Source organism: Oryctolagus cuniculus, chromosome 1, assembly GCF_051225735.1.
Source record: "Oryctolagus cuniculus isolate XC-2025 breed Fujian yellow rabbit chromosome 1, ASM5122573v1, whole genome shotgun sequence".
NCBI lineage: Eukaryota > Metazoa > Chordata > Mammalia > Lagomorpha > Leporidae > Oryctolagus > Oryctolagus cuniculus.
Window position 1 is genome coordinate 122,699,631 of NC_142867.1, and position 19,219 is coordinate 122,718,849.

General features: G+C 45.0%; 1 protein-coding gene across 7 annotated transcripts in view; it reads right to left on the reverse strand.

Moving 5' to 3' along the window:
* Window positions 1-456: 456 nt before the first annotated feature.
* The window catches only part of ARHGAP32 (Rho GTPase activating protein 32), a 318,906-nt gene continuing 300,143 nt past the window's right edge, over window positions 457-19,219 (reverse strand). For all 7 annotated transcript variants that reach the window (XM_070048334.2, XM_070048333.2, XM_089314208.1 and 4 more), the window contains 6 exons: window positions 18,746-18,941; window positions 15,647-15,792; window positions 12,809-12,880; window positions 9,453-10,334; window positions 7,777-8,768; window positions 457-6,445 (listed from right to left, as the gene is read on the reverse strand). In XM_070048334.2, coding sequence (XP_069904435.1) covers window positions 4,193-6,445; window positions 7,777-8,768; window positions 9,453-10,334; window positions 12,809-12,880; window positions 15,647-15,792; window positions 18,746-18,941 — 4,541 coding nt within the window. In that variant the 3' untranslated portion in view covers window positions 457-4,192. The remainder of the gene's footprint in view (window positions 6,446-7,776; window positions 8,769-9,452; window positions 10,335-12,808; window positions 12,881-15,646; window positions 15,793-18,745; window positions 18,942-19,219) is intronic.

Sequence of the window (19,219 nt, forward strand, 5' to 3'; positions counted from 1 at the left end):
GAAGAAAATGGGACATTCAAGATGCTGTGTGAGAATCTTTTTAAAATGTGTTTTTTATTCACAATCCCGTTCTGGAGGATGCTGAGAGGAGAGGCCGATTCGGCTTCCTGGAAACTGCTACCGCGGGAGCCAGGCGGCAGCAGCGCGTATCCCTGAGGACAGCCCTCCGGCTGTAGGTCACCTGCACTTCCCAGTGCAGAGCGAGAGGCCTGTGCAGCCTGAAGGAGGTTAGAGTTGACCTGGGGCACATCTGGCCAGGCAGTGCACTGAGAAAAATAGATAAAAACCAAACCAAACAAAAACACAGGGGGCGGTTCTACCCCTTTCCTCAGATAATATCCCTGTGGGTGTAACAGGCCGTGTCACACACAACCCACTTCTTTTGGTCCAAATTACTCCCCATCTGTTTACTACAGTTCATATTAGGTAAAAAAGGAAACACAATACACACAGAAGTCTGTTTTAACCTGAAATAATTCTGTTGATATTTGAATTGCTTTCAGTGGGACATTTGCTTTAAACCACAAGGTATCTCCAAGTACAAAACCCCTTCTCCCCCACCCCCCAACCAACCAACCAACCAACCAAAACCCAAAACCCACAACTCAGCTTCAAATAAGTTTGGAAGAAATGAGGCTCTAAATATTTACATACAGGGCAAGAAATAAATCACAAAACTATTTACAAAAATACATAAGCTTATATGCATTAACAATTTACACCAGTTCACAAAAAATATTAAAACGTAAAAAAAAAAACCCACTATATAAATTAACGTTAAGAACTCAAAAGTATGACCTAAGACTTCCTAGGATGCTTCTCTCATGCAGGTCATGGTTGAAAAATCAGGTTTTGCTATCTCAGAATCTAAACTGTAAAACAACCATTTTTATTCTTTGAACATTAACAGTACTTATCAGGTAAGGAATAAAGACCCTCTGCGCACACTGACACCGTCTTGCACACGTTACGACACACCATGCCTGACACCTCCGGGACACACAGCACTGAGATTCACATGCCTCTCACCATTTGGAAGTCACCTTCTGACACACCTTCTCTCTCTCAACTGATCTCCCTGCACACTCTGCCCAGGCGAGACTCTGCTAACGTTACCACATGGGTGACGGACAGGGCTGGACAGAAACTGGACTTGGCAGACTCCTGCTTTAACTAAAGGGGCAAATTTCAAGTTTACAATAGATATGTTATTACTGCTTAAAGCATGACAACCCACTGTACCCCTCTCATGTTAAAGGCCCCTCTTTACATAGTTAGCCCTAAAAATGTTCAACCTGACCCTAAATTTTAAAAAATGCTTTGCTAGTATAAGAAACGTGCAGGCCCTACCCTTGGGACCAACCCAGGAACTTTCATGTTTAAAAGGAAAGTGAATATATTAAGAAATAAGGCTCAGATAAAATCTGTTAAGAAGAAAATGGCATCTCTGGGGCTGGTAGGAAAGTTTCCAGCCAGAGCGCCAGGGCCTACATAGTAAATACTTCAAACTACACTAAGGAATCAGACCTGAATCTGAAGACATGGCTCCGAGAACATCGAAAGGATGATGGGTATCATGCATAAGGCAGCTCCAGTCCCTTGATGGCAATGCTCCATGGCAGCACTTGAAGGCAGTAGCATTCACCGGCCCTACCTGTGAAGTCACACCGCAGGGGAACGACGCTGAGGTAAGCGGCTCAGTGATTTGCCATCCGATGTCTACCCCACAGGATCAGACAGGGAAAACGTGGGCAGGGTCTTTTAGACCACCGAATCCAAAGTTAAGGCTCTTGCTACATACACTGTGCGAAACACCTCTAGACTGCATCTAAAGTGTGTGTTTCAACACTTCTGTAATTGGAGTCACCATTCTCGATTCAAAATATTTACCTGATACTTCAAAACCCACAGTACTATTAATAAAGGAGTGTTTCTGAGGAATTAACCTTCACATTTATAAAAGAGACTTTAGCTTCAGGAGTGAACAATGTGTGTGACAACAAACCCACAGATATGAAAGCTGCACTGGCCTTCCTGTGCCACTTCATTTTGGACCCTCAGTTACTACAGCCATGTGCACACCAGCTCCTCTTCCCAACCGCCACTGTTGGTGAGAAGCTGCAGGGCTGGTGTGCTCTCCAAGGGACAGAGTTGCCTACTTGACAAAAAGATGATCATGGTTAAAAGATAAAATTGCTACATAATCACCGAAGAGCCAAGTCCAGTATGTAGCAGTGGACGTGCCCGTGTGCCAAGGGGAACTTTCCTACCAGACCTTCCAACATTCTGACTCTACGCGAGCTGGGCTTCCACCTCCCATGTGAAGGCCTAACCTCCCACAGACCTTGTCCCTTATCACCGTCTCAAGAGTGCTACCATGGTCTTTATTTCAGCCCTCCAATTAACTCTGGGAAACAAAAGAAGACCTTATAGAGTACTTCCAGATACAAATTGTGTTGTTCTTAAAACTTTTTCTTTTACTAAATATAAATTCTTATAATGTAATGACTTTTTCGCAACAATAGCAGCATGATTTTAGCCTCTTAAAAATTTTCTTCCTTTGCCCTAAATAAAAGTTAATTCCAAGTTCTAAAAAGCCAGAGCAGCAACCATCCATTAAATGGAATGAAATCTCCTAGTGTCTTCTATAAAGTGAGTATTTAAAATGTATGAATGTATAAAACTCAAGTATTATTAAGAGTTATGGAATGAAATGATAACCTAACCTTAGATTGTAAATTCAGGACTGCCTTGCTGGTCTAGCCTGGTGTATCTGTGGCAAGGTGGACTCAGGAAACAGAATGGAGTTGAGCTAGAGAGGTGTCCTTTTCTTACTATAATAAGGAATGAAGCTTTCAAAACAGAGTCACATGTCCACGAAGTTATAAAGAGCTGTACCTGAAATGCTGGTGTAATGACAGTTATGTTAAGACTGATCTCAGAAGCCCAGAGGAAGTGAAGTCTATGTACCTGCTCGGGACATAAATGGCAGTTGCCTGGGAAAGCCAACCACTGAAGAGGGGCTGTGTAGAAGTGGTTATTGCGGGAACTAGCAGTTTCCTAACAGACAACACAGCTACATTCCCAGGGATCCTGTATCCTGGCTCAGAAACAAAATTTAACATGTAAATTTACGGCCAAGATAAATAATGCAGGTTTATCCAAACCATGTTGATTTTTTTTAATTAAAGAAAAAAAAAAAACAAGCTGCTAATTTAGGAGAACAAATGGGGTTTGAAATATTTGCATTGAGATTCTCATTTACCAAACATTGTTGAGCATGAAACCCCTGAAGACAGGCAAGGCATTCAAAGCACTGACAACAGCTTTCTGGTGCTAACACAGTGCAATGACAATGCGAGCTTCACTTTCTCCCACCTAAGAAGTTTCCTTAAATTCTAACTTAAACAAACAAACAAACAAAATAACCTTTCTGCAGTGGCACGAGCCTGTTCTTGAACTGTGAGGAACAAGCATGAAAAGAAAGACTGGGAAGAACATACAGTTCAGCCTGAGTCGAACGGTCCCACGTTTTATGATGACTCTTGAGTATGTTTAATTTAAAGATGGCCTTCCTTTTTACCGTAATGCTTCTAATAGTCTGACTGATTGATCTGAAGGACCAAAGAGCTTCCTCCCACTCTCATCTAACACACAAGCCCCTTCTCAGCCAGGGCTAATGAAGGAGAAGAGTGGAGCATCCCACTGGGCAAGCTGTGTAGCTGCAGAAGGGGGAACACAACAGTAAGTGCCCGAGCCCACCAGGAAACAGATGCAAACTGCTCTGGACTTGCTAGCAAAGACTAAGAAGCCAAGAGAGAGTTAGGTTCAAATTCAGCTATAGGCAGCCCTCAGGCTCTTACAAATTAGCCCTATGTGGCAAGTGTGGTCTCTGACAAAGTTTTCACTCAGTTTCCAACACAATGCTTTACAATCATTCAGCTCGCTTTTAAAAGACAAAAATGATACAGTCTATAGATGGAAGAGGTGGTAATGAGGCAGGGAAGTGGGGGGGGGGGAGATGCTGATTTGTTTACTTTTATTATGTTTTTTAAATGTGACCAGGGGGTTGTAGCATTTTTTTTTGTTTTTTGTTTTTTTTTGTTTTGTTTTTTAATCTTTTTGGTTATTGAAAAAAATAGACCAGTCCACTGTCCAGCAGAGACTGCTTCAACTCTATTGCTCCCAGGGCTCATTCTGCGTGGACCTGTGTTTCAGGATGCTGCAAGGCCAGCTCTGTGGGCAGGAAGGCCCCCTGGCCCAAAGCTGTCGCATATGTCCTGCTCTGTGGATGGGGAAAGCCAGGGGGCACGTACGTCCCCAGACCTCCCCCTCCAAAGCCCCCCCTCTGGTGCTGAGGCAGGGAGTGGTAATCCTCCAGGTTGTCATACTGGGACATGACAGTCATATTGCTCTGGCGCTTGCCATGTGTTTGGTATGGGTACAGCACACTGGGGTCCCTCTCCACGTTCTGGGTGTGATGGAGTTTGAGGCTGTGACTCCTCTCGGGTTTAGGAGGTGGGACCGTGGACTGCGTGAAGTGCTCTTCCTCCTTGTAGCAGTCTCTGGGGTGTTTCTCTGAGGCCGGAGGCTGCCTGGCTCGAGGCCGCTCCAGCTCTTTGGGAAGCCTCACCTCCTTGTGGTTCAGTCTCAGAGACTCCGGACCGGGTGGGCCATGTTTCCCTGCAGAGTTATGGTAGCTCCCTGGCTCCGACGTGTCTGGAATTCCTTTGGGCCCGTAATCTAACTGTCCAGCTCCCTGCAGGAAAGGAGCCCCATTTTTCGACTCACATAACTGCCTGTGGCTTGCTTCCTGATGTGCCCTGTGCTCAGGGAGGCTGCAACCCATGTCGTGAAGCTTCCTGCTCCTCAGGCTGCTCTGCTTCTGTGGGAGAGAGGGTTTCTCTCCCTGCGCGCTGCCATAGCCTGCGTGGCTGTGGGTTCTGTCTAACTCTGGCTCTGTGTGCTTCCTGTAGAAGCGGTCATCTCCCTCGGGACTGATGACCTTGGCTGGGCGCCGCCCCTCCTTGCCCTCTGCCACCGAAAGAAGTCCAGTTTTCCCAGGATCTGACTTGCTGCGCAGATGGATGACGTAGATCCCACCCAGGTCATCTTGCACAGCTGGAGTCATGTTATCATACTGCGACATGACAGGCCCTTTCACCTTCTGCCGAGCACGGCTCTCTCTCCGGATGGACTGCATGCGGTACTTTTCCATGTCTTCAAGATCCCAAGAGGCATAGGTGTGCTTTACATCAGCAGCTGGCGGCATGTTGACTACATGATGGTCATTGCTGGAGAAATAGCCGGTCATGTTGGCCCGTGGACGAGGAGGCAACCCAGCATAACCGTACAGGCTCTTCCCTTGCAGCCTAGGATTGTAGAAAGCAAAATCGCGAGTGGGTAGGCGGTGGAGGGGTCTCAGCTGCACTGTGCTGTAGGCATCCACATCACACAGGGCCCCGTCTGGACTGTAGTAGGAGCCAGCAGCAGAACTGGAATAGGGGCTATACCGGTAGTGGACCCGTCCGTTCTCAAAGTAAGGCTGAAGCTGAGTTACGTGATAATCTGAGCGGGCCTGGGAAGACTGGTATGGCTTATACTGGTACAGGGGTCTGGGGCAGTAGGCTGGCTCATCATCTGGGGGAACCTCTGTCCGTGAAATGGGAACAGAGCGAATCATGGAAGATGGGGGTGCGTGGAGAGACTGGACCCTCCGGATGGTAGGGTATGGTGGAATATCTTCAGGGTAACAAGTACTCCTAACAGAAGAGCTCGACACATACTCGACCCGGCTGCATGGCTTGGAGTGGTGTACAGATGCGTTTCTTCCTGGGGCCACATAGGTGTTGTAACGAGGCCCCACAGAGGCTGGTGGCTCTGATCTGGCACCATACACTTGGTGTTGCTCCACTTTATTGTGATGTGGAGGTACACTCTGGGGACGGTACTGGCAGTTTGGAGTCATACTGAAATGCAAACAGTTTTCCGGACCAAAGGGTTCGGTGGTGACATCAGGCCTAGCGAAGGAGGAGGAGTACACTATTTTCTGAGCAGCATGCTTAGGCTGTAGCACAGGAGGTGGCAAAGGCATCCCGTCATCTACAGAGGCCGATGAAGAAGTGACAAAGGAGTGGTAATTTGGACTGCTGGTGGCATCAGCACTGTTGGAGTGCATGACAGCAGCGAGCTTACTCTCTGCCGTCCTGGCAGGGGGTACGGGTGCAGCAAAGCCACAGGAGTGCACGGGGACAGACTCGGCTCGCAGGTGCAGCAGTGGGGCCCTGGCGCTGTCCCGCACTTTCTCAGGCAGGCCTGGCTGGAGAGCAGCGGTAGCCATGGGACACTGGGCAGCAGTACTACCATCACTGACAAAGACAGGTGTAGGCTCATCCAGAGCTCGGGGTTCAGGTGGCCTCTCTGGAGCTGGAACTATACCTTGAACCTAATGAAAGATGACAATATTATGAGTGTTATGCCTCCCATGGAGCCAAATACTACTATATCTGTAACTCACAAGTAGAGGCTATTTTAGCCATTTGGAACTTTTCTCAAGCTACACGGTTGCATTGGACCTGTCCCCACTAGCAGGAAAAGAAGGCCTATACTACCATTTGGCACAAAAGCCATCGCCACTTTTGGAGGACAGTCCAAAGTTTTCTCGTTTATGATAGATTTTAAATGTGACTTAACATTGACTATGACATCATCTTCACTTAAGACAAAAACAGATTTAAAATAGTACTGCTGAACTTAAAAATATTTGTATATACCCAGGCTATTGGCCTAGCTTAGTCTCAATACCAGGAATATCTTGTCAAGAGTTGATTCTGTCAAATGGAGAGATTTCTGAAGTGACTCACAGCAGCACGGTCAGCAGCTTTAAGAGCCCAAATACAGGGAAGAGTGATACAGTGACCCTTCGAAGGAGGCATTCAAGGCAAAGGTTACTATTCCTCCTCCACCTCCTACTCTACCTCATCTACAGACTCCTGGGCCTAGTTTGATCCTCACAGCAATGCTTCAAATCTGCTATTCCTGACAAGTAGCTGCTAAAAGTAGCATCCTTCACTAGGACTAGAAACTAAGTCCTTCCTGTTTAAGGTGACCACCAGGCACCAAGGGCACTTTTTTTAAGAATTAGAAAATGGGGAAGAAACTTCAGCATTCTGCATAACACATTCTCTCATCCAAGACTGCTTGACTGTGGAGCAATCATCTGGTTACTGTTGAGAAAATAACAAAGAATCCCAAGGCACTATCATCTCCAATACTTCCAAAGAAGTCTGCAAGGCAGAGAAACTTAGAAGCATCTTGAGAATTAAGTATCTGCATTGTGCAGATGTGAGTAATTGGCAGACAGTGTTAAATAACTTGCCCAAAGTCACAGTAAGTCAGTGATGGAGCTGGGAAATAAAACAAACAAAACAGCAACAGCAACAAAAACAGGTGCTATCCTGACATCTAGAGCCCTTGGGTCTCCTTTACTCAGGATCTCTCAGTGTCCTGTGAACAGTCTTGATGCTTTAGGAAGGAAAGGAAGCAGGCACAGTTAAGCAAGAGTTCCACCTGGTAACTGCTTCTTTCTCCAAGAGAAAATCAGCAACAAAGTTAAGGCAGATTCCAAGAACACAGGGAAACTATTTCATGGAAACCCGCCAGAGGACTTAAAAGTCAGTGTCGGATCTGACTCAAAGATAACAACGCTCCCTGCTGGAAGATGACATACCTTTGGGAAAAGAGTATTTCATCTCCCTGACTTCCTCCCCTTCTTACCTTGTGAGAGTTACTTAATCCTATACCGGCTGCTGCTTGTACTTGCCCCGCGACAGGTAGCTGCTCTGTTGACCTCTGGGAGGGAGGTGGGGGAAGGGGCCGGTTAGTTCTCTGTGTGCGCTGGAGGGTTGCAGCAGTAAAGCCAGTGGCAGCAAAGCCAGCAGCAGTGGACTGTTCAACCACATCCCAGTTGGCTTCTCTGGGGCTTATTTCAGCTGCTGCTGGAGTGGTTGTCATGTAAGCCACGGGGGCTATGCTGGTATTATCTTCGGGGGTCCTGGAAGGAGGGTAGGTTATGTCCCTAGGCAAATCAGAAGGTGTGGGAGCTTTGTCTGCAGGTTCTAAAGGGTGATGGGTCTTATCCACGCTTGCACCGAGAAAAGGAGGAGGCTGATCCCCGCTGTAGAAACAGGCTGGAGGCTGTTGCTGATCTGCGAAGGAGACAGTCGGCACACTGGTCTTCCCTGACTGTTCTTCAGGGAAACTCGTGTGATCGTCACACCGCTCTGAGTCTGGTACAACCAAAGTGACTCTGGCCTTTTCTGGGGCCCCAGACACATGGGATCGCTGTGGCTGCTCCCCTGCTATGTGTACCTGGTGGAGCTGCTCCCCAGGCTCAGCTGTGCTGGAAGGAGGCTCCTCACCAGCTGCAGACTCCTGGGGAGGCACGTCGCAGTCCCCTGGCACATGGCCCTGCAGCTGGGACTGATCTGCTGATCGATCCGCTTGGAAATAGGCTTTATCTAGAGCAACGCTGGAGTAGGAACTGGGAAAGGCGTCTTCAGCTGCAGCCACTGCAATGTCTCCGTAATTTGTGTAGCCAGTCTGGGAAATCCCGGGTCTCTTCAGTGACTGCGTTGAAGCTTGCTGTGCAGACTCAGCTAATGCTAGCGCCAACATTCGGGCGACATTTTTCGGAGGTGGTGGTGGTGGGATAAGAGAGACTGAACTGACAGGAACGGAATCCTGAGGGGGGTCATGGGTAACTGCTCCTAGTGGGAAATTGGGAAAAAAAATGAGAGTGAAAAGGTAACTTATGTTAGCCTATATGGAAAGCCAAACACTCCCCATTTGATCATTAAAAAACAGATGCCTTCCATATTTCACAATGGCAATCCATGATCTTCCATCCCACATGCAAATGCTGTAGAAAACACATCTGCTTCCGAAGAAAACCTAAAGCAGTGTTTAGAAAGACTGCAATCTCCTCTTGAGTTGCTATAGAGATGGGGGTGGAAAAAAGCAAACCCTCACCTGGCTCAGAGAGGACTGCTTAGAAAACAGGCTTCAAGTGCTTGCAGATTAAGAACAGTTTCTAACATCCGAGGCTGTAGGCTGGCTTGCTAACTTGTAAGGCTACCATAAAGGTATTTTATTACAAGGGAAAATATACTCAAGAGCTATGAATGTGTGCAAAAATCATCCTTGAATTCTGACTGTCCAAAGAGATAAGGGGACTTTTGTGAAGGTCTGAGGCAGGACTACTGTCTCTGTGGGGAGTTTTGTTCCACTGGCTTTTAATGTAGGGCTTTGAGCCATTAGCACCTCCCAGAAAAGCATCCTCTTTGATTACAGACTAGCTGTGGAGCAAATTTCTCCCTTACAAGGCACAGGTGGTACACAGGATCAAAGATCCCTCTTAACTTAAAGAAAGAACGGAGGAAAACAAACGATACCTGTCTGAGTCTGTCCAGCAGCCACAGCCTTGCTCTGACTGCTGGAGACAGACTGCTCCTCCTTCCCTGGCAACTCTATTTCTTCAGCAGCCGCCTGGCCCAGGGGCTGGACGTCAGATTCGCATCCTTCTTGGGCCTCCCTCTCACTTGTTTTCATCTTTACTATCTGGGTGGGGGATCTATTTGTGACATCACTTTCTTCAACACTTCTGTCCCAGGTCGGAGACGATGTGTTCTGAGCTGCAGGATTTGAGACTGCACCAATGACTTCTGACACCAGAGGTGGAAGGGTCACTGCAACTGGCTCAGATATGTTCATAGAAGGTGATTTGCTTAATTTCCTTCCCAGCTTTGGAGAGAAAGCGTAGACAACCTTTTCTGTAAACGAGGATGGCTTGGAGGGCTTCTCTTCAGTTGGGCTCAAGTCCAGAGTAAAGAACGGACTCAGCTTCTCCTGAAGAGGAGAGACAGGTTCAGAGCTTGCAGTGCTTCCGGGCGTCTGAGACTGGCTACCACCTGCTTCTCCATCCTTTTTACTGGCACAGGACTTATCCTTGGAGTATCCTAGTGAATCTAAAAAGGAAATACTGCTCTCCAGACATTCTGATTCAGGCTTGGGAGGACTACACTGGAAGGACATTGGGTCAAAATCCAAGCTGGCTACTCCGATGTCCGGGGGGCTCAAGTCAACATCCTCGGCTGAATGAGGAGACACCAGGGCTGGAATGTGGAGCAGCCCGACCTCCTCCTCCTCACTCTCATTGTCGTGCGGCAGATTGTCATAGGAATTGCAGCGGTTCCCCAGCATCTCTCCGTTAAAAGAGGCAGACAGAGCGTCACTGCTGGATCTGGGTCTTCTGGGTCGGAAGAGCTTGGAGTCACCTGGTGAAAACAGACAACAGCGTCAAAGCACGAACGTCACGGCACACACAATGCCAGGAGACGCCACCTACACAGAACAGCAGTAACTTACTCCATGGGGCAAGAAATGCCACGTATAATTTTCTGCCTAGAAATCGTCTCTCAGTGTGCACAGGTCATTTCAACTTAGAACCACCCAACTCCCAAGCCCAGTGCTAACTAATAAACACATCTGATATAATCAGAGGAAGAATGCAGCATTGTGTGCGCTGGATGAAACAGAGACTCGGAACTCTTAAGACTCTATTACTAGTCCAACACTGACTCTCGGTGTGACTTTGGGCAAGTTTTTCATTTCTTTGTCTAATTTTATTCCCAAACTTACACATGACTTGTGAGGTAGAATTATAACTTGAAGTAGCACTTTAGATATGTAACAGTAAGAAGGTTGTTTTTTTTGGTGGGGAAATGTCTTTATAATATCCACATTTTTCAAAAAAATTCTCTTCTAAGAAAATCTTCACAAACACATAGAATATTTACATGTGTTTTAGGACTCCTTTCAGATATTTAAAAATAATCTCATTTTTCTCTCTAAAAGAACAGGCTTTATGTTCCTCAAGTGTAGAAGAACATATGTGATCCTGATAAAGTACAACTGGTGAAAAGGGAACCTCCATTCCATTAGAAAAATGACAGCTGGCATAATGAACATGTACTGTATCAAGGCAGAAACTAACACAAATACATTCACTAATATACTGAGCATTATAAAACTAATCCCCACCCCAAAATTATTTTCTGCTGAACATTAGCATCTACCCAAACCGCCACACAGATTTTGTAGATTCTGGACTGGAGTTTCACTGAGAATCTTGGAAAACTGGCCAGCAAGATGTAAGCCCCTGAAAGTGATGTGGGAGAACCCCTTGAATCACAAGCAAAGCTGGTAGTCTATGAAGAGCTAGCAGTTAATGCTTTTAAATGAAGACAAGAAATCTGAACAGGATGATGAGAGCCCAGGATACTTCCAAAGAGCATGATTTGAAGATCATGACTTGAGACATCAAAGTATCTATCACCAGTTTTGCAAAAATGACCTGCTTTCTAGTCCCAACGCACAGGCCAAACATCAAGTAAAGGGTGTTCTGTTGCACTTTGCATGTTTTTTTTTTTTTATAAATAAATAACTTATTCCAAATTAACACTGTGAAGTAATTTCTTATTCTACAAATTAATAGAACTGCAGCTATAATCAAACTTATCCTAAACAGAAAATTCAGCATAAAGTTCGTTTTATAATTCTTTTTCAAGTTCTGTTGCAATCAACCCTTTTTCACTATTTACCATGAAATTTGGGTCCCCATATAAATGGATTCAGTTCAAGTTGCCTTCTTCAGGTGGTAATTATCCTCAGAAAAATTAATGACATTTCTGTTTTCAACCTGATCTATGAAATTTAACACCATGTTAAGCCATTTGCATGACAAAATACTGGTCCAAATAACAAAATGGCTTAATGTTGTACTTTTTTTTTTTTTATTTGACAGATAGAGTTAGACAGTGAGAGAGAGAGACAGAGAGAAAGGTCTTCCTTCCATTGGTTCATCCCCCAAATGGCCGCCATGGCCAGAGCTATGCTGATCCGAAGCCAGGAGCCAGGTGCTTCTTCCTGGTCTCCCACCTGGGTGCAGACACACAAGCACTTGGGCCATCCTCCACTGCCTTCCCGGGCCACAGCAGAGAGCTGGACTGGAAGAGGAGCAACCGGAACTAGAACCCGGCGCCCATATGGGATGCCGGCACTGCAGGTGGAGGATTAACCAAGTGAGCCACCGCGGTGGCCCCTAATGTTGTACTTTTTTTTTTTTTTGACAGGCAGAGTGGACAGTGAGAGAGACAGAGAGAAAGGTCTTCCTTTTGCCGTTGGTTCACCCTCCAATGGCCACCACGGCCAGTGCGCTGCGGCCGGCACACAGCGCTGATCCGATGGCAGGAGCCAGGTACTTATCCTGGTCTCCCATGGGGTGCAGGGCCCAAGCACTTGGGCCATCCTCCACTGCACTCCCTGGCCACAGCAGAGAGCTGACCTGGAAGAGGGGCAACTGGGACAGAATCCGGTGCCCCGACCGGGACTAGAACACTGTGTGCCGGCACCGCTTGGTGGAGGATTAGCCTAGTGAGCCGCGGCGCCGGCCAATGTTGTACTTTTAACATGGTGCTCCCGTAGTGAAACGTAAAGAAGAAAAGCGCAATAACACCAATTTTCAATAGGTTATAATAAATATGAATGGTTAACTTAAACATCTCAGCTATTTTTATATAAACTCAACAGCAATTATGCCAGAAGTGAAAACAGTAAGACTACATCCATATTAAAACATCAATAAATTTCAGTCTGAACAATACTAAATTGATATTAAAATATACTCAAATGGCTGTGTTCTTTTATGCAACATAGCACACAATAAAACGATGGATTCCTTCCATCTTACCATCAACTGCATGGAGAGAAGTAAGAGATTCCTCACTTTTAGCTGAACGGAGGGCTCCCTCTGCCCTGCCACCTGAAGAATCAAAACCAGACAGTGTGAAGTTGTGACATCTGTTGCACGTGTAGCAAATAAAGGATCAGCATTTTTCCCTGACTCATGCTGACACTTCCAAGAATTAGTAGCTGTGCCTTTGGTGGTCATATTCAATTTGCTGTTGTACTGTTTTCACTACGGAAAGTTTTTTTAGAGTTTTTATTTAATGAATACAAGTTTCATAGGTACAGCTTTTAGGAATATAGTGGTTCTTCCCCCCATTCCCACACTCCCACCCTTTCTCCCATTCCACCTCCTACTTCCGCTCCCATTCTATTCTTCATTAAGATTCATTTTTAATTGACTTTATATACAGAAGATAAACTCTATACTAAGTAGAGATTTCAACAGCTTACAGCACACAAAGTATAAAGTACAGTTTGAAGAGGACAAGTTTTACCATTAATTCTCATAGTATACCTCATTAAGTACAGAGGTCCAACATGGGGAGTAAATGAACAGTGACTCCTGTTGTTGATTTAACAGCTGCCAAGGCTATGGAAGCCTTTTGAGTCCACAAACTCTGATGGTATTTAGACAGGACCATATGCAAATTTTGGAAAGGATTCTGAACTTGATTCTAAAGGATTATGAACCTGAGCACAGAGATGAACTAAAAGACTTTTCTTTCTTGTTTATTTCCTGAAGACAAATATCATATCTTAAGAAGGCATTGTACTGAATTAGAAAGACCTTAAACTCAATGACTGGTGTTCCTCTTTTGTTACATGTATTTGCAAGGTGGAGTTACAGTGAGAGAGAGGGGAGACTAAGAGAAAGAGATCTTTCATCCACTGGTTTTCTCCTCAAATGGTTGCTGGGCCAGTCTGAAGCCAGGAGCCAGGAGCTTCATCTGGGTCTCCCATGTGGGTGCAGGGGCCCAAAAACTTGGGCCATCTTCCACTGCTTTCCCAGGCCATAGCAGAGAGCAGGATTGAAGTGGAGGAGCCAGGACTTGAACCAGCACCCATATGGGATGCTGGCACAGCAGGCAGCAGCTTTATCCCTACACCATAGTGCCAGGCCCGATCAGTGTCCGTTTAAGAGTAGGTAAGGGGCTGGTGCTGTGGTGTGGCGGGTAAGGCCGCCTCCTGAAGTGCCACTATCCTAGATGGGCATCGGTTCAGGTCCTGGCTGCTCCATTTCCAACCAGCTCTCTGCTGATGGCTTGGGAAAGCAGTAGAAGATGGCCCAAGTCCTTGGGCCCCTGCACCCGTGTGGGAGACCTGGGGGAAGCTCCAGGCTCCTGGCTTTGGAAGAGCCCAGCTCTGGAAACTGGGATCAGGATCCTGGAGTTTAAAAAAGAAAGACCAGCTGAGGACACAGAGACACACAGGAAAAGGCTGCACGGAGGAGGCAGAGTCTGGCGTGATCCTGCCACAAGCCAAGGAATGTCAGGAGCCACTGGGGAGAGGTAAGAAAGGACTCTTCCTGGAGCAGACAGAGAACTGCTGGAAGCCACTCAATTAGTGGTAATTTTCACGACAGCCCTTGGATATTAACGCAGGCACTTTAATTATGTATGCTGAATTTCGTTTGCTAAATGTCTCCATCCTCTCTCATCCTTTGGTGGCCTTTGACACCGCCGACACTTCTGTTAAGACCTTCCTCCCCTGAAGGATTAGTGCAGTCTCTGTCCTTTGTCTACCCTTGTAATCACTTCCTTTCGCTCTCCTCCCAGGACAGCTCTTCTCTTCCAGTTCTTCATACACTGCTTTTCTCCAGAATTCAGCCCCCAATCTACTTCTCTTCTCACTCTCCTCCATCTCAGAAATACCTCTTAGTCCCATGTGATTAGGCCAATCCCTAAAGCCCACGTCAAGGCTATCTTATCTGACCACTATTCCCTCCCCAACAAGAATGGACACTTCCTAATACAAACACCTTATACAAACCTCTATTCCAGTAACTATGTTCAGTACTGAAATCTATTTTCTTACACATAGGGTTACATGCTGAGGGCAAAGGCACCACCTTACTTTGCTTTCTACCTGCAGAGCTTGCTATCCAAGTATCTAGCACAGACTTAGTGAGTGCATGATTACAAGCTGAATGAGTAATGTAGGAAATGAACTGTGATACTTCTAACATTACCTGGAAAGGAAGTATTACTAGCCCTCCTAGATTCAGAAGATGTTACTATCAGTAGAATATGAGTTTTAAACTAATTTTAAAAAAGCTTTATTCAACAATAAAAGATTTATTTTTCCAACAACATACTCTCATTACTGAGTCACCTACTAAAAATAAAGTGTCTTTAGTCATAAGCATTACAAACTCAAAAGGCCTATTTAATCAGTTTGTCATTTTAAAAATCTATGAAAATATATACCGATAAATTTAAATACCAGAGCAGTACTTACTACAAACTATAGACAAGCTATGATACAAAAGTGTTGTGAATTTTTAATCCATATGTAATTTATAGAGCTTCCTTAACAAATTGGTTATTTTTACATATTCACATATGCAGGTACTTCAAAAAGTTCATGGGGAACAATTAAAAGGTAAGCCTACAGTGGTGCAAAAAAAATTGAAATCCATGCCTAGGAGTATAATTTATGTCATCTTTCAAGTTAGGAATAAAGAATTGGTAAAAGAAGACCATCTATGTGGCCATATGATACTGAAGCCTATTACAACAATACTACGTGGCATCCGTGCCTACCGGGGCAGCAGGAGCGGCCCCTTCAGGGCAAAGTGCTCTGTGAGCAGCAGGATGCGGGACAGCTGTGAAGCCCTTACCTTTCAGGGCCATAGCTTTCATCTCTGAAGGCTCGCTCTCATTGCGCTGCAACTTCCGCTTAGAAACGGAAGACGACTTCCCCAGGTTGAAAAAGGAGCGCCAACTGCCAACGGGAGACTTCTTCATCTTGGTTTGAGGCCTCTTTCTGTGAGAGAGAAGACAATTAATCCTCAGCATTCAGAGAGCCAACGATCCATCTCCTGCTCTAGAAAAAGAAAGAGCAAACGATACCAAGAACCAGCCACAGAAACACAGCTGAACAGGGGGCAGACACCCTCCTTCCACACAGCACACTCAGCACAGTGCAGTGAAAGCGTGGAAGACACTGCATGTGCAGACTTTAATGCCAGTAACTGGTCCACAATGCTCATTCTTATACATAACTTCAGATTCAGCCTCCTAATCTGCAAAACAAGTGGGGACAAGAGATATCTGCAGGTAGAAAATATTAAGCCTCCACAAATAAAACAGAGTTGACAATATTTTAGGGGTGAGCAGAGAGAATAAGAGCAGAAAAGAAAAGAATAGCAAGTATCACACACTAATGCCAGACACGGTGCTAACTGCCTTACACATGTAAACCCTTGAATCAGAAAGAACCACATGAGGCAGGTACAATTATCCTCATTTTACAGCTTACTGCTGCAAATACTTTTGTAAAACTTTGTTTTCTACCTTCGTGAAACCAATGGTTAAGAATGTTATACTACTACAGTTTTAATCATCTGTGATTGCTTTCAGATTTACTGTATATGGTCAAATGGTCATTTTTTCCATTCAATTATTGTTTATAGCCATTTTCTATATCCCCACTAAACTAGGTCTTTTGGTTTTTTACTTGTTAAACTTCTTATTTGGTGAAGTATTAAGCCTTTTTACTGTAATGTAAATTTAAAAGATGTTATCTCAAAAACTAAAAAAAAAAGAAAGGGAGAAGGAGGGAGGCTGGAAGGGAGAGAGGCCGAGAATATCATTATGTTCTCAGAATTGTATCTAACAAAGTACACTAAACCTGCCAAAAACTTAAAATCAAAAAATTAATAAAACAGTAAGAAATTGAAATAACTACTCTAACATTATGAACTACTAAATGCCAGGTCTGTTTACATTCCAACACCAACTCTCTTTAACTACTACTTTATGAAGAGAATTGACGGCAGCAAGTGTTTGGCCTGGCTGTTATGACTTCAGTAAGGATATCTACATTACCTGTATCACATACTGGAGTGCCTGGGTTCAAGTCCCAGCTCCACTTCTAATTCTAGCTTCTTACTAGTGTACATCCTGGGAGGCAGCAAGTAACAGCCCAAGTAGTTGGGTCTTCCCCACCCAGATGGGAGATCTGGATTGAGTTCCCAGTTCCCAGCTATGGCCTAGCCTAGGAGCAGCCATTGTGGGCATCTGGGGAGTGAACCAGCACGTGGGAATTCTGTGCATCTCTTTCTGCTTTTTAAAGTAAAGAAATAAAGTTGAAAGAGAGAGAGAGAGAGAGAGAGGTATCTAAGCACAAAATAAAACTTAAAAACAGTCTATGAGTAAATTATGGAGATAAAATATAAAACCAAAATGTGAAGACAAAGCTGGAATGACAAATAAGTAGAAGACTATGCTCCACGTTTTTGCTGTCAGAACATTTTTAGTCATGGGAAGTTGACTGGAAGTTAGAGGAGTATACTAAAATATGCAAAGAAGAAATTCAAAGGTTTTATTAGTATGACCCAGTCCAGGAAAGTAGAATACTTCATTGATTTCTAATAGCCAAGGGAGTAGCAGAGACATCAAACTAATTCTTACATCCGAGTCTTCCCACAATAACCTTGTAAAGAAGACAGAGAAACTATGGTATCATCATTTCTTCAGAGAAATGGAGAATTTCAGAGCCGGAAGGGACACTGAGAGAGTGCCTACCCCTGCAGTGGTTTTCAAAGGTTAGCACACACCAGAATGGCCTGGAGAAGCTGGAGGAAAGACTGACTGGCTGGGCCCCACTCCCAGAGTTTTTGATTCAGTGGGTCTGGGGTAGACGAGGATTTGCCTTCACAGAATCACCAGGTGCTGCTTCTGCTGCTGCTGGGAGTCTTAATGTGGAATCAATGGCCCACGAGTCACTGTCCGTTCATTACCTTCTGAATAATCTGTTCCAATACAACTAATTTCGGAATAAACCTCAAAGCATGTCTCACAGAGAAAAATCAAGCACACATAGTGGAAGTTCTTAATTTTTCCTAGCTATTTTCCCTGTATAATTGACTTTTTTCTTTTCAAAAATCACACAATGTTATAATGCTTTGCTAAAAATCCTAGTGTCACTCCTGAGGAAGGGTTAAGTATTATGTATATTCAAATGAACAGGTTTTCTTGGGAATGGCCCAGAATTTAATATAGTAATACCAGGGGCCGGAGCCATGGTGCAGTAGGTTAATCCTCTGCCTGTGGTGCCAGCATCCCATATGGGCGCTGGTTTGAGTCCCGGCTGCTTCTCTTCCGATCCAGCTCTCTGCTGTGGCCTGGGAAAGCAGTGGAAGATGGCCCAAGTCCTTGGGCCGCTGTATCCACATGGGAGACAGGGAAGAAGCACCCGGCTCCTGGCTTTGGACCAGTGTAGCTCCAGCCTTTGTGGCCATTTGGGGAGTGAACCAACGGACGGAAGACCTTTCTCTCTGTTTTTCCCTCACTGTCTATAACTCTACCTCTGAAATAAATAAATTTAAAAAATTATATAGTAATACCAAAACACAGGAGCTAGCATTATAACATAGTAGAATAAGCCAGTTTGAGTCCTGGATGCTCTACTGCTGGTCCAGTTCCTTGCTGATGTGCCTGGGAAAGTGGTGGATGATGGCCAGAGTGCTTGAACCCCTGTCAACCACCTGGGAGTCCAGAATGGAGTTCCTGCCTGCTGGCCATCTGGGGACTGAACCAGCAGGTAGAAGATCTTTCCTTTTCTCCTCCCTCCTCCCGCTGCCCCTGCTGCTGTCATTCTGCCTTTCAAATAAATAAATAAATCTTTAAAGAAAATACTAATACACAAAATAGGAAAACAAAAATATTACACAGCGAAGAAAACCAGATCTTAAATAGGATTTAATGAAATTTACCTTTCCAGTGGGAACTCAATTATGGTATGAAATTTTCCCTGAAGTGCTGCAGGTCCTTCTCCAACTTCAATGTATTTATTTTCAGTCACAATTGGAGAATTGACCTGAGCTTGTGTCCGCGCCTGGGCTTCCTCCAATGTCAACAGCTTAGTGGACGGGGAGGACACCAGCAGGGACTTGGGCCTTGATAGAGAAGCTTCAAAAGAGAAGGCAAGCGGTGAAGACTCAGCTTTGTGTGAACACCTGTCTTTCTGCCTGTCTCCCCATCCATCTAGCTCTTGGTGTTGTCTCTAATTTTCTTCAAGTTTTTTAAATAGCACAGCTATAATGCTTTATACTGAGTGAGAAATAGAAGGTGACATACCAAGTCGTGTTAACAGTGAGGCATAACCATATATGTAATTTTTAATAATTTAACTATTTCCCATTCTTAAAAATTACCAGGAAAGGATAGCACTCAAATATTTTTAGTTT